This window comes from Mizuhopecten yessoensis, unplaced genomic scaffold, assembly GCF_002113885.1.
Source record: "Mizuhopecten yessoensis strain PY_sf001 unplaced genomic scaffold, ASM211388v2 scaffold9905, whole genome shotgun sequence".
Taxonomy (NCBI): Eukaryota; Metazoa; Mollusca; class Bivalvia; order Pectinida; family Pectinidae; genus Mizuhopecten; species Mizuhopecten yessoensis.
This window is the reverse complement of record NW_018408281.1, coordinates 10,996-32,048: the sequence shown is the minus strand read 5'-3', so window position 1 is coordinate 32,048 and position 21,053 is coordinate 10,996. Positions and strand designations below refer to the sequence as shown.

Here is a 21,053-nt window from a genome sequence, read left to right as displayed (position 1 = left end):
CTTAGTTTCATTTTTTGAACAGTAATTTGTATCATTCATGTTATGTAATTTTATTAATTGAATAGATACAGTTTAAACCAAGTATACATTGTAGGAGGTTATATACCAAAACCAGTTAGTGTTTATTTTTGACTTTTCGATGACTATTAACGGTAAGTACTCTGACACCTTCATCAGATAATGATCAATGAAGCGTATGTACAAACAAGGTGAAAAATATGTTTAAATTTGGAAAATATAATCAAACGTCAATTGGGATACGCTATAAGTGTGTGCACATTTAGTAGTTATACATAAACGTAATGACACATCAAATCGACAATTGGAAACTTCAAACATAATCACTATCTGGTTGAAAAAAAGATCACCCATATTTTGAAAAAAAATATATGTTAGAAAGGATATTATATTTTCCTTCCGTACTTTTTGGGCGAATATGTTAGCCTTTCAAATCGTCCTTTGTGGGTATGTTCAGTCAACCATAAAAGCGCGTACACGCTTTTCCGCCTGTACACCCCTTTTAAAAGCTAGGCTAGGCTAAGTAAGGCGTTGTTCAAATTGTTAAGGAAATCAATTTGATGGATATTATTTGCGTGTTTTTTTGTTTAAATATGGCACAAAAACGAACCAGACAACGTTTAAATGACGGTAAAATGAATAGGGACATCCGAATGCTTCAAGCTAGCATGTTTCAACGTCAGGTTACAGCAGACCTTCGGGTGTCTCAAAGTGTAGTGGCAAGAATGTGGAATCGTTTCCAAACTAACGGAAACCCTTCCAGACGTAAATTACGGAACACATTTATCAATTCATATCAATTAGGACCGAACTGAGGGAGTGCCCAAAGTAATGTCCGATCATTGGATTCAAACCGTAAAGGCTACCCACTAAAGACTACCGAATGAGACAAGGAGCCGGGTAGACTACACTGTAGATCAAAGCAAACAGGCATGAACACACTAACGAGCCTCGAACATAGAGAAAACAACAAGTAACGATGCTTGACCACTAAGACCAAACAATGCTTTAGTGTATGTCTGTCTTTGTACTCAAATGACACTTAATTTGTGTTTTAATGTTTCACAAATTAAGCAAATAACTAAAATAACCAACAGATCGAATAAAAACTAAGACTATTTTTAGTATAGCGCCCTCATAGACAGGTGTGCAGATAACCTGACTTTACCTGTGTTGATGGCAAAAGTTCGGCATTTTAAAATGTTCGTTCTTACCTATTCTGATGATATGTTTATATCGTACAAACACATTTAACTGTCTCCACCTTTGACCTGTATTCCAGCTAGGAAGTTTTGATTTCCGTCAATAACCAAATACTTATATCTCATGAACCGGAGTAATCATCACTTTATTTCAACAGACGGGTATACAGGTAAGCTGGTAACAGTGTTGATATAACAAGATATATTGTCACGTCTGTTATAACATAAATTATTGATTATTTTGCATTTTTCAAAAAATATCAGTAAGACGATCTCATCAATACCGTTTTAGCAAGCGTTAATATAAACAAAGTACGACCTGGTGTGACAATGCAGGCTATCTTGGATATTCTGAAGATACCTCTGTTTTCGTACAAATTAATTTAACGTCTTCAAGTTTGACCTGCTATCCACTAATAAGTGTTGACATTACAATTTTTGAGTATATGTTTTAGTGCGGAATGCAAGTGCTGATCCGGTTATTGTTTACAGTCTGAAGATAATTGAAAATTTTAATCCGTGGAAGGGTATAAGTATGTCGTGAATGTTGTCGCTTAAGGAAAACAATTGTTAGGGAATTACAGGAACTACATGAGATGTTGCCTCATACTCAGATAGTATCGGCAAACATATTGCCCAGAATTTTCTTGAGGGGGGAAATCAGTCATAAGGGATTGGAATTGGTGCGTAGGAGGGTTAATAGGGAGGTCAAGGCGTCGAAGGAGAGCTTCCAGGGTATTGTCGAAGAATACCCTGAGCTTTTGGATTGGTATCCTGTATTGTTTTCCGATGGTACCCATCTGAGTAAGTTCGGGAACGATTTTTTTCTTTTCATATTGCAGAGTGCTCTACACTTATTTTTGAGGCCTGACCTACAGCTTCTTTGGCACTAGTAGTGTATTGTTAATTATTGTAACTGACATACATAGTATTTTCATTGTATGTGTTTCATTTGGTTACAGTCGAAATGTCAACTTGCATATGGGTCGCAAACTTTTGCGACATGTTTGGTCACTGATGAATTGACAACTTGTTGAGTATTTGGGTCGCAGACTTGAGCGACGTGTTTGGTCACTGATGAAGTGAGCATATGTGTTTTAATGGACATAGGACCCATAGAAATGATGATGATTTTTATATATGTGATGTTGGATGCTTGATTGTAGTTGCCACCTACAAACCTCTGGAAAGGTCGGTCACAATTCTGGCCAATCAAGTTGGTAATTTTTGGTGTGTATGGGTCCTGGATTAATAATTGATTTGAGTATTGGCATGTTATTGTCGACATTTTGGTGCAATACAACATTTTAGGTTCTGAGTGAATTAACAGCGGTATGCTATTTTCGAATGACGAAACATGTTCTCTTTCATTTCCCCCACCTATTTTTAGGTTGGTGGCGGAGCTAGATTGTTATCTAGCTTTTGGATTAAAATTTCAAATCACCTGTTTCTTTCGCACAGTTCAATGATAAAATGATGCATATCAATGTTATAGTTAGCTGGAAAGTTAATTTGGGTGATTCTTTGTTCCCACTGGTCACTCCAAATTATTCTTATACATATATATATATATATATACCACGACAATAACTTGCCAAGACATTAGTATCAAAAATAAAATTAATTGAAATTGTTGTGTTGTGGTTAATTTGTGACTATTTGATAATTGGATCTCGATCTGTCACGATTAAAGAACAATATCTCATACATTTAATGACTGTCTTGCTTACTGTGTTACAATCGCCAGTACCAAGCCATGGGTATTTCATGCGGTACAGGATACACGTCTTCATCTTTTGAGCATTTGGTGTTTGGTATTGCTCCTGGATTTTTTAGGGATTCGTGTTGTCTTCATCAGTGTGAACAGGTGTCTATTGAGATGTTGTCTTTACAAGTAGATCTATATTATGTTTTGGAATAAAGATTACCAGATTAACATATGGGATATGTATCTTTTCTTTGCTTACGTTCTTACGTTTTCCGTTTAGAGTTATCATCCATGGATTTCCTCTTGTTACGACCTCAGCCGTTTCCAGGACGATACAAAATGAACGATGGAGATACTACCACAGCTTATCGGACAATAGCCTCAAAACTAAAAACAAACGAGGCATGACGGTCACCTCTCTTCGTAACAGTTCTTATATACTGGTAATGATAGCAGTTGTCTGATACTCTACACATAACCGTATATATACAAACATATATTAGGGTTTTCTTCTGTTGTTATTTTTCAGGAGAATAAACAAGAACATATGTCAATAAAGAAAAGCACTCCTTTTATGGCTAATAGTGTAGCTTATCAAGTGTTTAAACAGATGACAGAACAATAAAGGTCGCTTCATCGCCATCATGTTACTGTTGCGAAGGAACATTCATGAACGTTACTTTGCCACGAAGGGATGCTGTCCAACCACCCCTATACAAAAATGCAAAAGAATGAAGTGAAGAAAATATGTGGAACACGTACCTTCAGCTTTACGCTTTTATAAAAAGACACCGTGTAAGCGTTAAACATTTCTTTCGTAATATGGAAATATCGTGTCCTAAGAAGTTGTGATCCCTGTCACTCTCGTAAAATACAAACTTCTTCCAACTGATTTTTTTGGCTCGGGGAATTTCTTTTAACTCAGTCGGCGTCAGAAAAATACAACAGACGTCCCAGATGAGGTCCTTAACGGAGATATTGAAATACCAATAACCACGGTCACATACCTGCCGCATCAAGCCACGAAAAAGACTGTAACGACTGTGGTTACCGATTACATAATTTCTTATCTGTGTCGTAATATGATGTTACCTGATCGCTTACCTGTAGTCACGTACATGCGTGTGTACACACTCTGGCATACCCTATACGCTACGTTCCATATACAATTCTTTTTGAAATGACCCCTGTATTTGCTTCTCTAATTTCACGCTCCGTGCTAGGTTTACCTCAAAATAAGAAAGGTCTGATAGAACTACATAGAACTACACTGTACTCTCCAACCATACTATTTGTATCAATAATAAACTATATCATAAATATGAACACGTTCAAAATTAATTTAAAAGTAATAATTTGCTCCCTTCAGTACTGGTAATTAAAGTATATAATTTCACACCTACCAAGTAGACCTGCTGCCAACGTTTATGTGTCTATGAAAACATTGACTAAGAACAAATCTACATGTAATGTTTCTTAACATTTTCGTCAGATTGGTAAGTATGATTTATGAACGGATTCTTGTAACACAACCAATAAGTGTTTCTATGTGACGTTTCAATGACTAGTACGGTATGTACTCTGTCACCTTCATCTGACGAATGACCAGTGGCCTAGATTTGATTTCAGGTGTAAAATGTGCCCGAGTTGTTTCATAATATATACATGCAATGTCCATTTGAATAAGAAACGTCTTAACTCCGTTCCCTTGGATATCGTTATTGTTATTATGGACATGTCATGAATTGATGTAATTATCTTGTAAGTTTCATTGACTTAACATTAATTCAAGTGTCTTCAAGAGTAACTTCCAATGCAGTGACACATGATACCTTCATTTGTACAATTTTGTTTTATAAAGGTTATATAAAACTGATTTGCCGTGTGTGACGTGATAACTTTGTATGTGGAGTAATTTATACGTCATGAAATGTTTTACTCTCTGGATATGGTATTGACGTTATTTGTAAGGTTTGCGGTATATATACCTAGATTTGATTTCATTATGCAAGCAATCAAGTCATAGAGCAAATGATATCGACTTAAATTTACACAAATGACATGATTCGACATGTGTGACGTGATAACCTGGTCTGTAGAATTATTTATATGTCAAAGCTACATTTGACATCATATCGTAAGACACAGCAGTCATGTACAGGAGCAATGCAACACTAAGTCAGTTCAACATCTTATATCGACTACAATATTCACAAATAACATGTCATGTACATTTCGTTAACCGATGGCAGTTCTTTTTCTTTTATATCAAATGACATCTCAATACATAGTAATTATTATGTCTACGGCGTTTCTATTCATGTATATACAACATGTAAAAATAGAAAATTCCTCTACTTCAGCCAGGCGTAAACAAATTAAATGGATAAACAATAAAACAGCAAAATCAACATACCTTGGTCGTTATTTACACCAACAACCGCCACTAATACTATCTAAAAGTGCACACACATTGGATTATGTAATATTTCACAAATTGATTTGAATGTGAACAAAATGATTAAGTAAAACCTTTAAAACTTATCCGCATGGTGTATTATGTAATATTATTTCATAAAGGAATTGAACTATTATAAATATTTTTTTTTATAAATGAAAAACGGTTCATATGTACCATGCACCATAATACAAGATTATACTTGATTAATTGAATTAAAAAAATGAAACTATTGTTTTCCTGTCATCCTTAATTATGATTATTTATATATTCACAGTTTCAAACTATAATTGCACTGTGATCTGTAAAAATGTACAATATAACTGTAAACATTATAGTATGATGGGAAACAAACCAGTTTCTGCTAAATTTGAGCATAGGGCTCTATAACGATTTCCTGCTGGTGACATATTGATGTAAAATAGAAGGTTCTGATATTGCAGTAAACCAGACAGAATCTATATAGTTGACATGTTTACATCGTAATATATGACATATATTGAGTCATTTTACGGCGTCGACGTTACGTATTTATATGTCGTGGTGCGGAAAACTCTCTCATACCACAAACTTTCATCAAATCAAAAATCAGGACATTAACCAAACGGAAGGTGAAAGAGAATAAACGTGTTTAGTCTATAGATTGTTTGTATGTACATGTTCTACAATAATAGAACTATAGGGTACTCTTCACCATATTTTCTACATGAACGATTTTAGTAAATGTATCAATACAAATCTGATATATAATATTGTTGTAATATTATATCAGGTGATTTGAACCATTTTAACCTGTTTAGTTTGAAACTTGTTTAGGTCGACAAGGAGAAAAGGTGGTTCCAACTTAAAATTCAACGTTTATAGTCCAGACAGGCCTATTTCCTAAAGATGGTTTATTATTGAAATATGTTTAGCTGTAAGGTAACCACGGCTTATTTTTAAAATAGGCCTATTTTCCAATCAGGCTCATTGTCGAGATGTAAATATATTTGATATCAATTTGTTTAAAATATTAAATTTGTTATTTTAACTTTCATCCTTATTTTTTTAAAGGAGAACTTTGATATAGACAAATCTCAAAATCATAGTCACACCGTTATCTGTTATGCAAAATGATTTTTTTTATCATATTAAAATTAATACAAACAGGATCATATTAAACTTGAGCATACGACACTATAGCATTTTCTTATGTACCGGTGACATTTTTACAGTGTAGATGAAATATTCGGGTAACATTGCGGCGTCAGCGGATATGAGCTTTACAATTGATATAACCACTGTAAGATAATGTTATTTAATGTCCAAACAGACTTATTTGTTCATAGTGCCATCACATGCACAGTGCCATTCTCACAGCCGATCCAAACATGTCCACACCTGTCTATACACACAGCCGTTGGAAGTTTTACTCCATGTTTCTTGTCAAGGAGACACTTGACCTTTCTTTCATTCATTGACAGGACGTATACCTGGCCAGTGTTCATGTCTGGTACAAACACTCTGTCATATCTATCACTTGCTATATTACATTGCACCGTCTCTTCTAACTTCTGACCATTGTCCAGTTCCCCAATCCACTTATGTATAACCTGATCAGATTTGTTGATGACAATCATTTCTTTACAATAATAAATATTCGCGCCATTGGTGACCGCTATTTTTCCTGTTGTCAAACATACGATACTCAGCCCATCACCTCCACACGAGATTTGTCTGATCCTCTCCCCGGACATGTTCAGTACCTGTATTGTTGTAGTGTGAGTAGTAACGAGCACCTCGTCACTGTCACTGACACTGATACCACAAGCTTTAAGCGGACTGATGTCAGTAAATCTGGTCACTTGTATGTCCTTTGATATTTTGTGTATCACTGATGAACCACACGTGGTCAGTAGTTCTTTCGTGTCAGTCACTTTCAGAAACCACGGGCTGAAGTCGAGGCTGACGGACTCTGTGACCTTGCCGTTCTTGTTAACTTTGATCACTTCTGTAGATCCACGTACTGACATCCATGCGTGATTATCGTCAATAGGACATATCGAGTTGATTTGTGTTTGCTTTCGTTCTCGGAATGTAGAAATCTGACTAACCTTTTTTCTGTCAACCTCTTTCTTCTTATATCTGATGTCTTCAGTCTTCAATTTGTCGACCTGAAGATATCCAATCATTGACTTCAACTGATCTGCGTTAAATGTTCCAGACACGAAGTGAGGTGGGTAAGGTAACACGCTCTTTGTAGCAACATAATAGAGCGGTATGGTGGTTCTCAGTCTCCCCGTCAGCTCAAACAATGATGTACTAGACATTGTGTCTGTGTTCTGCTCTACATCTCTGATCAGCTGCTTTATCTCTTTGATATAATTTTCGTTGGGTTGACATTCCTGTTTGAGAAGTATTTCTTCTTCTTCAACCAAGGACGATAACTCGATCAAGAATGTATCAGCTATGGAATCAACCTGTGCTTTCAGTTTCTGTCTCTGAGTAAGTACTTGGTGTCGGATGACAGCCACGTTCTCTATGAATGACTTGCTCACTTCATGACGCTTTGATAGATTATCATCAAAATGGTCTAACTTGGACTTGAGTATTTTTAATTGATCTTGCATGTAATGTTTTTGCGAGTCAATTTCCTCCTTAATATTTTTGAAAGTGTGTTGTTTATGTTTCTCAGTAAAACACATCGTACACATCACAATGTCACAGTCACTACAGTACAAGTCACAAGTCTTACCTCGATGTATCTTACATACCTCTGGTAGTACTACTTGATCTTGTTTGTTAGCCTCTCTTATTGGCACGACGTCATCATTCCGTGTCTTCTTCCCACGTTGGTGGCCGTCCTTACATTTGTCACACAAAGCCTCCTGGCAGTCATTACAAAACCAGTTAACTTCCTGTATGCTTTCACACCAAGCACAGGTTTCTGGCACGTGAACCTGGCCGCGGCGGATGGATAATTCACTTGCCATTTGCTTTAACTACTTCCTTCTTACATAACAAATTTACTCTTACTGACAATGCTTGGAGGACTAGTCGGTTGTATAGCTAGCATTACGTGACAACTGATAAGAATGGTATTTACGTAATTTATCTAAAGTCAACAAAGTTTTGACGGAATCATAACAAGTGATCAATGTAATTGTGTAATGCAGGTTTTCATGACATTTCACTTTTTCATGTAATTACGCCACTATTATCAGTAATGTTCATACTTGGAACTAAGAATTAACACATAGTAATATACTACTTTGTGTATCATGCAGAAACAGCGAAACTTAAAACAATTAGCTGGCAACATATACTGAAGATAATACGCGGAATCTTTTGTTTTATGATATTATGATGAAATACAAACAAGCTCATGTTAAACGTAAGCATACGACATTTTAACAAATGTTAAAAATGTAATGTTATATTTTGTTCCATCACCATTTACACAACCGACACAAATATGTCCACACCTGTCAACACACACTGTACAAACACCTTTTACTCCATGCTTCTCGTCGAGAAGACACTTAGTCATTTCCTGAGATGACGTATACTTGTTCTGATTTTTTGTCTGATACAAACACTCTGCATATCTATCACGTGCTATATAACATTGCCCCGTCTGTTTTATTTCCTGACCATTGTCCAGTTCCCCTCTCCATCTGCGTGTGACTTGAACTAGTTTTGTGATGACAAATTCTGTTTTTACAAGAATTGATATGTTTGCCAATGGTAACACCTAATTGTCCTGTTGTCAAACATACGATACTCAGCCCATCACCCCACACGAGATTTGTCTGATCCTCCCCCGGCTATGTTCAGTACCTGTACTGTTGTAATGTGAGTAATAACGAACACCTCATCACTGTCACTGACAATGATACCCCAGGCTTCTAACGGACTAATGCCAGTGAATCATCAGAAATGGAACGATGACTGGTCAGCAATACAGAGATAAGATCCTGCATTCTATTATTTGTCTATATGCTATATGATAATGCACGTCCACATCGTGCAAGGGAAGTGCAGCAATATCTTAAAACTGAAACAATTGACCGTATGCATTGTATTGTATATTTCTGGCTACTTTGTACATAAAAAGTGTGCTTGCTCTAGATATACATCTTGCCTATTGTTGCTTTGGTACACTGACAACTGTGAATGTTTACGTTATAGGACTACTCATTTAAACCTCTACCAAGGGCGCAAATATCACTATGACGGTAACGTGTTTTTGAAGATGATATGAATGTGCACATTAAACATCGTTCTTATTAAGTGGTATTTAAATAGAGACATGTATGTAATTTATGACAGGACCAACGCAGAGACTCATGAAACTAAACAGACGTTACCACGTCCACGTGATTGGCATGTTATGAAGTGTATGAAGCACTGTTGATTCACTACTTTGGAGCCTATCTATATAAACTTTATTGATTCTTCCANTTTATTTGTCAACTTTTGTCTTTCGGCGCCCAAAATACAATCCATCATATGTTAGTTCCAACCCTAAAATCTAAAGAGCTTTCCTTGTCATCCATATTCGTGTTCAAACCGCCAAGATTCCAAGCATTATACATCAGCAAAGAATGTCACCATCTCACTGCCTGCCTTGTTAAGTAATTTTGAATCAATCCACTCAGGCCCTGCACTCGATTGTACACAAATTCTTTATCGTAATTGATCGTTCATACACCGGTCACCTTGAGCCAGTTCCTGGGATCATGGCAAGAAAACGCTTTAAAATCTCCTAAAAAATGATATAGTTTAAATGACTTCCCATGATGGTAGTTGACCGGGTGTTAAATTGCTCGAGGCCGTAATAAGCCCCGACTAATTGTTTTATGTTATTACCATTTGTATTAGTTAAGGTCTGTTAATAAAGCAGAATTAATTAGTGGCAAAGGTCAATGTTTAAGAAATCCATGCGATTATCCAACATCAAAAATTTACAACACAAGCCAATCGTTTGGTACGATCAAATATTATTCGTTTTCAACAAACCATTTAATGGGTTGAATCAATAAGGAGAATACTTCGTTTGTCCTGGTGATTTAACGTTTAACATTGAAACATAGAGTGCATTAGGTTGTCATTATATATCGTCTTCTGGTGTTGTTAGTCGTCATAGAACCATTAATTGTCCTACATAATACCACACAACACATCTGTCGTCATGGCACCTGACAACTGCTATGTGGTATATTGTTCCGTTTTGATCCTTACAGCCTTCTTAGTTAACAAATCCCTATTTACACTTTGCTTCGTCTGTTCTTCCTAGACATGGTGATCAATTTCTTTGTTTGCAGTCAGGTAACAGCTGATAAGAATGATCAACATGGATATATTCTGATTCGCGGATATTTTATAAATATGGCAGACAGAAGAAGTTTTCTCAGTGACAAAAGCATGTGGTGATATTTTAACGACTGTTCTTGACAGATTTATGACAAGAAAAAACTGAGACATTTTTACCAATGTTAAAGCACTCCTTTAACAGATGTTCAAGTCACCATGCTAGTGATAAGGGCTAATATTCTTGTTTTGTTGTGAACGACAGATACATTTGGCATGCATTCTTATTAAACAACGCAGCAATCTTGATTTTTTTTATCGATTTAATGTAATGTACGTTAGATATTTTCAAAAACAAGGCAACAAACCAACAAAACCATATAAGTTATGCTATTATCAATAAAAAAATGATTTTATCAAGGTCAGAGTTCCATGATCGAAGGCTTCTGAATTCTTATTGGTTGTTTGTTTAACTTCTTCCTTTTTAACAAATGAAAATTATCTTCCAAACCTATCGATAACGATTATTAAGCTTTATTTTGTTAGACTATATATTTATGCTTAGATCAGATGACAAATTGTTTTCTCATGTATTTTACTTGCCATACCATGACAGAATATGATCGCTACGCCATTTAAGGAGGCTCCACACTTCGGCAATTAACCGGCACGATTCCTTGAAACTTTCGTATATAATGATTAGGCAAATATGAAGAGTTGAATTCATGAAAATCTAAGCATTCCGATAGTTTGGGGTCTTTTTTGGAAAAATACCAAAAAATTGAGTTTTCGTCAATTTTATTAGTTTCCGTTTTTTCGATGTATGGCAATGTTCGGAACAATAACAACAATACAAAAAGAAAATAAGCATTGCTTATTAACTCTACAAATATTTTATCTATCGCAAAATATATAAAACGCGTTATACAAAGTTTTTTGATCATTGAAATTGTATGGATAAAAGTGATTAACTACAAGCTAGAAGCATAAAGGTCACAAAGATTCATTCATGAATTGTGGCATATTGAACAAAATATACACAATGGCTTTATAATTAATTCATTTTGCATTTTTAATCACTTTGCTCCTGGTAAGAGTTGTCTTCCTTGGGTTAGGAATACAATTTACACAATGACAGTTATCTCTTTGTACATATATACACTGGTAGTCCGGGTAATAGGTTGTTTATTATTTTTAGTAAGATGACCTTTTAGTTGGTAGTCGATTATTTACATATGTTTTCTCCAGTGTATATGTATATATTGTATCAATGTTGAGTGTTAAGAGTCGTGATTTGCTAGTATTTTGTCTTTCGAATAATTTAGAAAATGTATAGGTTGAATTGCGTTGTTGATCTAGCAGGCCTAGGTCTGCATTGCAATGCACTAGTGTTTGCAGAAATTTTTTGGAATGATGGACTTGACAGATTTGACTCGTTCTGAAAGTGATTCCAAATCAGCATGCTCTCGTGTTGCCTGTTGTATGGCGTAATTGTCAACATATTTAAGACGTATCTTGAAATGCACATTCCAATTCATAGAAGGAGTAACCCGATACTGAGGATCCTTCACGAAGAACTGTCGTATCTTTACGTTATGTATACAATCAATAGTTCCTGTGTCTACATATCCAGCAGAACCACATCACTATAGGAACGTGAAGGAAAATCATGTTAAAGGAGAAGTCGATGTAAGGTCAATAAAATCCAACTGCTGTAGCGTCTGTTTTTGGAGCGTTTCGAATAAATGAGTAAATAAGGTATTACCAGTTACCAGTGATTTCATGTCCAGCCAGACCATAGTAGCATTTGGACGTGGAGCAAAACACAAATCCTGAAGGAGGACTCATTCTTAGATCATCTAAATTCAGCTGCTTTAGCGTGTACTTGTATCTGAAATGTTTGAATTAATGGGTTTAGAATAACTGTAGGAAATTGATAGGGTACTTTTGTATCTGAAGTACCGTTGTATGTTAATGCGGACGGACATTTGATATAGGATGTTACTTATGTTAATGACATAAATCCATTGGTTGGTGAATTCCACTTTCATGAAATCCCACTTTCCGAGTGAGTTGTGCCGGCATGTTAAAACCATCTACAAAATATGATAAGAAACAATGGGACAGTTCCAGAAAGTAAAACCAGAGTCTTTATTCATGATACCATTTTCATGCTCAAACCTAGATTCTGTGTTTTCATGTAACACAAATGAAAAAAAGCAAAAAACTGCAATGACAAACAGATCAAATAAAAATGATAAGTCCATGTTTTAGTACTTCCCTCGTAAAAAGGTGTACAGGTAACATGTCTATATCTGTGTTGATGACATACAGTCGGCCTATTGAAGTATGAAAAAAATGTCATGTCATGTAAAATATCACAAAAAGAGTTTATCAAGACTATTCGCTAGCAGACATTAATATAAGCGAGATACTATTGTGTAAAGCTACACGAAGAAATTATCAAAACGTCAACTATAACCTTCTTTCCAGCAAATATCGATATCTGTCATCATTTGAGACATGTTTTGCACAACTTCAATTACAACTTAATAGATGCTCTTGAATCAGGCCAAAAACATAAATGTCATACGTGGTAAAAGCCTGGTGTATTGGTATTTGGTTTTATTTTTTATTTAGAGATGTAATCTGTCTCGTTTCTTCAAAGTTGTCTACTGTTGTCTTTTTCCTACATGTAAAGACTTGTGATCGTATGCATGCATACATTTGTCCTTTGAAACCGGATCAAAACAACGAAAATTAAAAAAAATAAAAAAAAAGGTGTCACGTTTTGTTGTCACAATACCGCAAGGTCACATACAAAAGGTATCTACTGATTGTCATACAATTTTTAGGATGGCAATACTAAAATACTGGTTGTAACCGTAATTATCTGATCCACTACAACGGATCTATGTCCGTGTCTTAGTTGTATCAGAACTTGGTTTGGGTATGTTTATGTCTAACTTCGTCAATATTGTGTTAACAGGTTGTATATATTATTCAAATAACTTTTGACCATTAAACTAGGTAAGGGATATGTTCGTGAGCATTGAGAAATGAAGTAAGTCAGCTTTGACTGTCAAAGCTATTTTATTTAAAATAATGCATGTTCTATATTCGGTCGGGATACATTAATTTCACATAATTAATCTGATCTTGAACCCTTTCACTAGGTTATCGGTATTCGCTGATAGTAATGACAACACACATTCAATCGATGGAAATGACTTTTTTTAATCACAATGTATATAAGAAAAATGTTCCGACTGGTGCAGCGATATTGTCTTTAAGCAAAACGTAAGAGTGCTTGAAAATTAAAACTGTGAACTTTATAGTGATCAAATATGTTTTTGATTAATAAATCCATATACTGAAACAGTAGAACTGTGCTTTGCTGTTAACACTTTTTAACTAAATTTGAGTAATGAGTAAATGATTTGTTTCAATATCACATGTTTAACTGCAAAAAATCAACAAGATTAATATATACGCTATGATACAATATCGCTACGTCACAACATCACAACTTCCATTGAGTATACAATATGTTATAATTTGAAAAAGTCATTTACTTATTGATGTACGTTATCTCAAATATTTATGTTTTAGATGAGTATATGCTAATAGACTCGGTGGCTCATTTTAAGTTAAAAAGAGACATATTTAATACCAATTTACTTTAGGAAGATTATTTAAATAAATACGCCACTAAAGTGTCATTAATTAAATTAGATTTGTGAAGCAAGTACTGTTCATGAATCACATTTAATAATACAGGTTTATTAAATAGACATGATAAACATCCGGTTGCTACTTGCTATTAAAACACAAATAATATTATCATTCTAATTCATTACAACACTCTGTTGGATATTAATATAACACCGTTACGGACATGTCATGAGTTGACAAATTAATACTTTATCTTGTCAATTGCATTGAACGAATGTAATGTCGGGAGTCAACAAGAGTTATGTCTCCTTTGTTGAAAGGTGGTGGTGGCATGTTATTACACTGTCGCTAGTAGTATAGACACACAGAGCTGATTTGGCGGATCAGGTAACGGGATAACCTGTTCTCCCTCAATACACAGAATAACCATTTAATTATTCTTCGATCAACCTTAGATATAACGTCAAAAGACACAATACTGTAAAACCACGTGGAAAAAAATACAAAACACAGACGTAAAACACATCAATGCTTAGAGTCGATCAAACATGTTCATTGCCCAAGCCAACCGAATACAGAACAAATGAAGGCAGCATATTAAAACGTAAACAATATATTCACTTACGTAGTTTTTTTCTATTATTCTCCTCCAAATTTTTTTAATATAAAGAATAATTTTGAGAATCAAAATGAAAAAAGACAGTGATCATATTGAAACTAATAAAAAATTCTATCAGATTAATTCTTTGAAATATAAAATGTGATTATGCATCGTTTAGTACAATGAGATAACACTCATAATGTGACGTCTTCAAATTGTAATTTTACCGTGAATTTTATTTATCTTCACATTTTGTATTTTATTATGATTTAACATACACAATGATAATATTTAGTTAGGACCCTATGATGATTTCTTATTCATGACATATTAAATATGAAAAAAGAAACGTGTGATTTTATCAGTAAACCATACCAAGTCTGTATAGGTGACGTGTCTACACTGTCATTATTAAAGAAAAAGCTCATTTGCCGCGTCTGCAGCTGGGATGTATAGCTTGGATACATTTCTAATGTCACTATAATGGTAATGGTATCTGTTTTTATTCTTTGAAATATCATTTCACTTGTTTATAGTTTCATCACATGCACGGTATAATCGGTGCAGCCGATCCAGACATGTCCACACCTGTCTACACCAACAGAAAGTGGATATTGTACTCCATGTTTCCTGTCCAGGAGACACTTGGCCTTTTTATCATTCCCCGAGATAACGTATATCTGGTTAGTTTTGCGGTCTGGTACAAACACTCTGTCATATCTATCTCGTGCTATATCACATTGCGGAGTCGTTTCTAACTTCTGACCATTGTCCAGTTCCCCACTCCACTTATGTATGATCTGATTAGCTTTGTTGATGACAATAATATTTGTACAGAAATTAAAGGCATCACCAGTGGCAACAGCTATATTTCCTGTTGTCAAACAAACGATACCCTTCCCATCACTTCCACACGAGATTTGTCTGATCCTCTCCCCAGACATGTTCAGTACCTGTATTGTTGTAGTGAGAGTAGTAACGAACACCTCGTCACTGTCACTAACACTGATACCGGATGCTTTTAACGGACTGATGTCAGTAAATCTGGTCACTCGTCTGTCCTTTGATAGTTTGTAAATCAGTGGTGAACCACCATAAATCGTGATCAGTAGTTCTTCTGTGTTGGTCACAGTCAGACAACCCGAGTTAAAGTCAGTGCTAACAGACTCTGTGACCTTGCCTTTCTTGTTGACTTTGATCAATTCTCTAGGCACATGTACTGACATCCATGCGTGAGTGTCGTCAATAGGACATATCGAGCTGATTTGTATCCTTGGAGGTAATACGAATAAAGAAATCTGACTAACCTCTTTACTGTCAACTTCTTTCTTGTTATACCCGATGTTTTCCCTTTTCAATTCGTCGACCTGAAGATATCCAATCATTGCTTTCAACTGATCGAGATTAAGTTTCCCAGGCATGAAGTGAGGTGGGCGAGGTAACACATTCTTTGTAGTAACATCATACAGCGGTTTGGTGGTTCTCAGTCTCCCCGTCAGCTCAAACAAGGATGCAGTAAGCATATTTTCTGTCTTCTGCTCTACATCTCTGATCAGTTGCTTGATCTCTTTGATATTTGTTTCGTGAGATTGACAGTACTGATTGTGAGATTTGTCTTCTTCTTCAACCAAGAACGATAATTCGACCAAGACCGAGTCGGCTATGGAATCAATCTCTGTTTTCAGTTTCAGTCTCTGGTTTTGTACAGTTCGTCGGGAGACATCCACGCTCTCCTTGAATGATCTGCTCACTTCATTACGTTTTCATAGATTATCATCAAAATGGTCTAACTGAAACTCCAATTCTTTTAATTGATCTTGCATGTGCTGTTTTTGTGAATCAAATTCCTCTTCAATATTTTTGAAAGTGTGTTGTTTATGTTTCTCGGTAAAACACATTACACACATAACGATGTTACAGTCGCAACAGTACAGGTCACATGTCTTACCTCGATGTGTCTTACAAACCTCTGAGAGTACTGCCACGTCCTGCTTGTTCGCCTCTTGTATTGGTACGACATCGTCGTTTTTTGTCCTTTTCGCTCGTTTATGGATCTCCTTACAACGGCCACACAGAACCTCCAGACAGTCATTACAGTACCAGTTCACGTCCTGTATGCTTTCACACCACGCGCATGTGTCGGGAATCTGTACCTGGGCACGGCGGATTGAAAATTTGTTTGCCATCACTTTATGATATTACACAGATATAAACAAATGATATGTTATTCCAATTTAAACAGTACTGAACGTCCTTGTATGTCTCGCTCTTTCGTCAAAGTGATGTGATAAATTTAAACACCGGTCATATTGATAACATTATCTAAGGGCTTGTCTAAATCATGCGTTGTTCAAGGTACAAGTTTCAACGATTGTCCGTCTCTCTAATAAATGTCGGTAGGTATGATATTACACAACAAATCATGAATCGTGAATACTAAAGTATATTTAATAAGGAAGGATACTATGAAAATAATAATATTCATAAAGCAAACGCATACAATCAAAACATTCTAATCAGAAGATAAATACTTTTCTACTGTCACATGACATTTCATGCAAATATTCTGGTATATTTCACCTCGATATCACGGGTTGCAGAGACAATAACTGTTGATTAATAATATGTACGCTACATCTTCGATATACCTCTTAACCGTTTCCATGTTAATAATACATCGTATTTAAAGTTTGTGCAAAACCTGTCAAACAGGCTTGATATATTATTTATCATAAACAGACACCAACCGAGTATGAGTACACGTGAACCAAGTGACACACCCCTTTATCTAGTACTGATCTGGCCAAACACACATGTATAAGCTGATACAAATATTGATTACACAGTGATAGCCTAAATAACATCGCATTCTTTACTTGTGATGTCGCCTCTGTTATCTTGTGTCATCTGGTTTGAGCAGCATGTGGACCCTTACTGGCACCTGTCCGTTTGCAACTGATAGAAACATGACCTGGTTACATGCACGTTATATAGCGACATGTGCATATTCCAAAACTTACAGATGTTAACCATCTAGTGTCTTGCTACCGGTTTATTTAGATTGGTCTATTGTTAAGCTTAATCGGTACAGCAATGGATTAGTAATATAAAGTCCCGAATTAGATTCCTAGTTGAGACACATTGCAAAAGATGTAATAATTTCATCAATATGTGAAATATATTTTTTCCGTTTACTTCTCGATATCATTTTTTTTTCGGACTGTTTGAGCAGTTAAAATCGATTAAAATCATCACCTTAAATCTGCAGCACACTCAGTTTGTATTAAGGCAGCGTTATCATTATATGACATTATGAATTAATGATATTTCTTTAAAAATGACATCGAAAACATTCCGGAAAACATATGGAGCTGAATTTGATGATGAGCACATCAGGACTGGTCACAACAACTTAGTGATAAATCCTCATTGGTCACAATGCGTCGTCCGTTGGTTGTGTATGGATATAAAAAACAACATTATCGGACTATCTTAACAGTTCGTTCAATTTAAATCTTCGCCTTAGGACGAAAATCTGCAGCACACGAAGTTCGTCCTAAAGCAGCGTTATCACTATATGACATTATATATTAATGATATGTCTTTGATAATGGTATCGAAAACATTCTTACGTCATATTATCACCCACTCACCCTATTCCTCAATAACCTGTTAAAATAATAAAGAATGTGATTCAGGAAGTTGGCTAAAAACAGATTTAATCCGAAACTGGTATTATTTGTAGTATTCTTAATATATCGTCTTGACATCTGCAGCAGTTATAGACTTGAATTGATTGAGTGCATGCTTTATAATATCTTTGCTGATTTCGACGGCAAAAATGTCCAGCAAACTGTAGGCGTTCCTACGGGAAACACAGTGCGCCTCGTTTGGCCGACTTGTTTCTGTTTTCATGTGAAGCTAAATTTGATGATGAGCTCATCCGGACTGGTCAAAAGAAATTTGTGATAAAATATCAAAATACGTCGTCCGTTGGTTGTGTATGGCACTGACAGCGAGCAAGTCTCAATTTTTTGTGCAAATGACGTCACGGTCGACGTCATATACAAAAAGACTCCCGGGCACTAATAAATTACTCTGCGTGCCGAGCATATAAAACGATTTAAAATTATGCAATATTCAGTCACATGATTAACACACATGTTGACAGTCATTATAGGTCGGTTATCTTAGTTATCATGTGCAGATCAGATGATGGTCGAATTAATGTGTGTACGGCAGGTTCAATGCCTGTCTTATACATACATTGTCGGTTACCTTTGTGTGCACCGTGTCATTTGTATCTGTCTATATTTTTAACAAAAGTATCTCTTCACGATAACACAGACTCTTTACCGTGAATGTAACCCGGGGTGAGCCTCGATTTAAAATCCAGTCATTAGACAATGAACACAGCGTAAGTTGCTTAGTGTGTATACTTTCTGTGAAAAATCGGTAAAGATAGTTTTAATAAACGAAATTGCGTTATTTTGTTTTCTCCCAAATATCTTATTGCATAGCTTAAGGTACACGAGTTCTCAAATAATAACTTAGGTTAGTGATTCCGTTTAAGTGAACTGTGTATTTTACTTTCTGAGTCAGACATATCTACCTTCTACCTGATGATTCTGATGTTGTAGCTGACGTTGTTCCTTAGTGTATATAATTTCGATGTAGAATCGGTAAAGATAGTTTAATTAAAAAATCGCGTTATTTTAGTTTCTCAAACACGTTTGAGATTGCAGAGCTACAGGAACAGAAATAATAGGATCAGGAGTTCTATAATATATAAAAAAAATAATCGAAAATAAGGCAAGTTATTTCGTTTAAATGAACTGTGTTTTTTACTTTCTAATCAAGACATATATGTTGATACTTATACGTAGAACACTGGNTTTTTTTAACAGTAGCCGTTTGAGTGTTGATATGCTGTAATTGTATATAACGTATTGACTTATATGTGTATATAGTGTTATATAATCTATACATTTCAAGAAAATAGTAAGTTCAGAGTTCAGGAATAGCAGACCTTTCTTGATAGCAAGTCCGCAACTGAATTTCTAAGATATATATCATATTGGAAAGAATGAAACATGTGTGCCAACGGGTAGTTACATTGCCCTATCAATTATCTTTATTTCTGCTACTGAAGTCAAGTTCCCTGTGAAACTTAATTGATTTGATTATTTATTATTTGCTTGTCTAGCCCTGCAACACTTAATCTTGTCTTTAACTAATGGCAGTTTATTAATGTACATGTATCATCATGTCAGATGTATACCTGCTACGTTGGTGTGGGGAAAACAGTAGACCAAGGCGAAGGGGTGTTGGTTTGGGAATGTATTTACTAATTCAACCATCAGTATGCACATATAGCCGACGTGTATATTTAAAACAAATATATCGAAAACAGATTAGCTGTTAGTTTTGTTTACAATAACGTACAAAGGCAGACACTGTTATAAACAAGTTACGACTCAGTGGGACGTCGCAGCCTGTGCTGGCTATATCTTGTTTCAACAAAAATGAATTCTGCGGTCTCACCTTTGACCTGCTTTCCAACAAGAAGGTGTCGGTTACTGCCATGATACAATACCTGCATCTCAGAACAGTATCTCTTACACCATGTGATGTTTACTCTATTAAAAAAAATGCAACAGTTGAGCTGAAATCTGTGGTGATTTCACACGGTCGGCCTATAATAAACTGACTATATAATTATCGCCGGTATTGCATAATATAATTTTATAAATATAATATTTCCCCCATCCCTTATGTAAGCAGGCACATATACAAATAAGGTACAATTTCATGTGACACGGTAGGTTATCCTACATATTCCGATGATACTGTGTTTCTGGAATAAAAAACCCAGTCTTCACCTTTAACCTGCTGTCTAGCTTTGGATATAGATACCCGTCGTTATTATAGACTTGCATTTTATAGTTTAAATAAATAGCTTTCACACTGTCACGAACTCGACACTGGGACCAAAGTATNATATTGTGGATTCCTCTATTCTTCATCAGTACGTCGCGGGTATCTACTGTTGGTTTTGTTGAGGTTGTTTTTTGTTTGTCTTTTTTCTTGTATTTTTAC

At 35.4% G+C, this 21,053-nt stretch overlaps 1 protein-coding gene and 1 pseudogene across 1 annotated transcript; both read right to left on the bottom strand.

Annotated features, from left to right (window-relative positions):
- Nucleotides 1-6,492: 6,492 nt before the first annotated feature.
- Nucleotides 6,493-8,372, bottom strand: LOC110459009. The gene has a single exon (XM_021511027.1). It carries the CDS (start codon nt 8,356-8,358, stop codon nt 6,709-6,711), a length of 1,650 nt encoding a protein of 549 aa, XP_021366702.1. The 5' UTR covers nt 8,359-8,372; the 3' UTR covers nt 6,493-6,708.
- Nucleotides 8,373-12,826: 4,454 nt separating this feature from the next.
- Nucleotides 12,827-17,220, bottom strand: LOC110459008 (annotated as a pseudogene).
- Nucleotides 17,221-21,053: the final 3,833 nt, after the last annotated feature.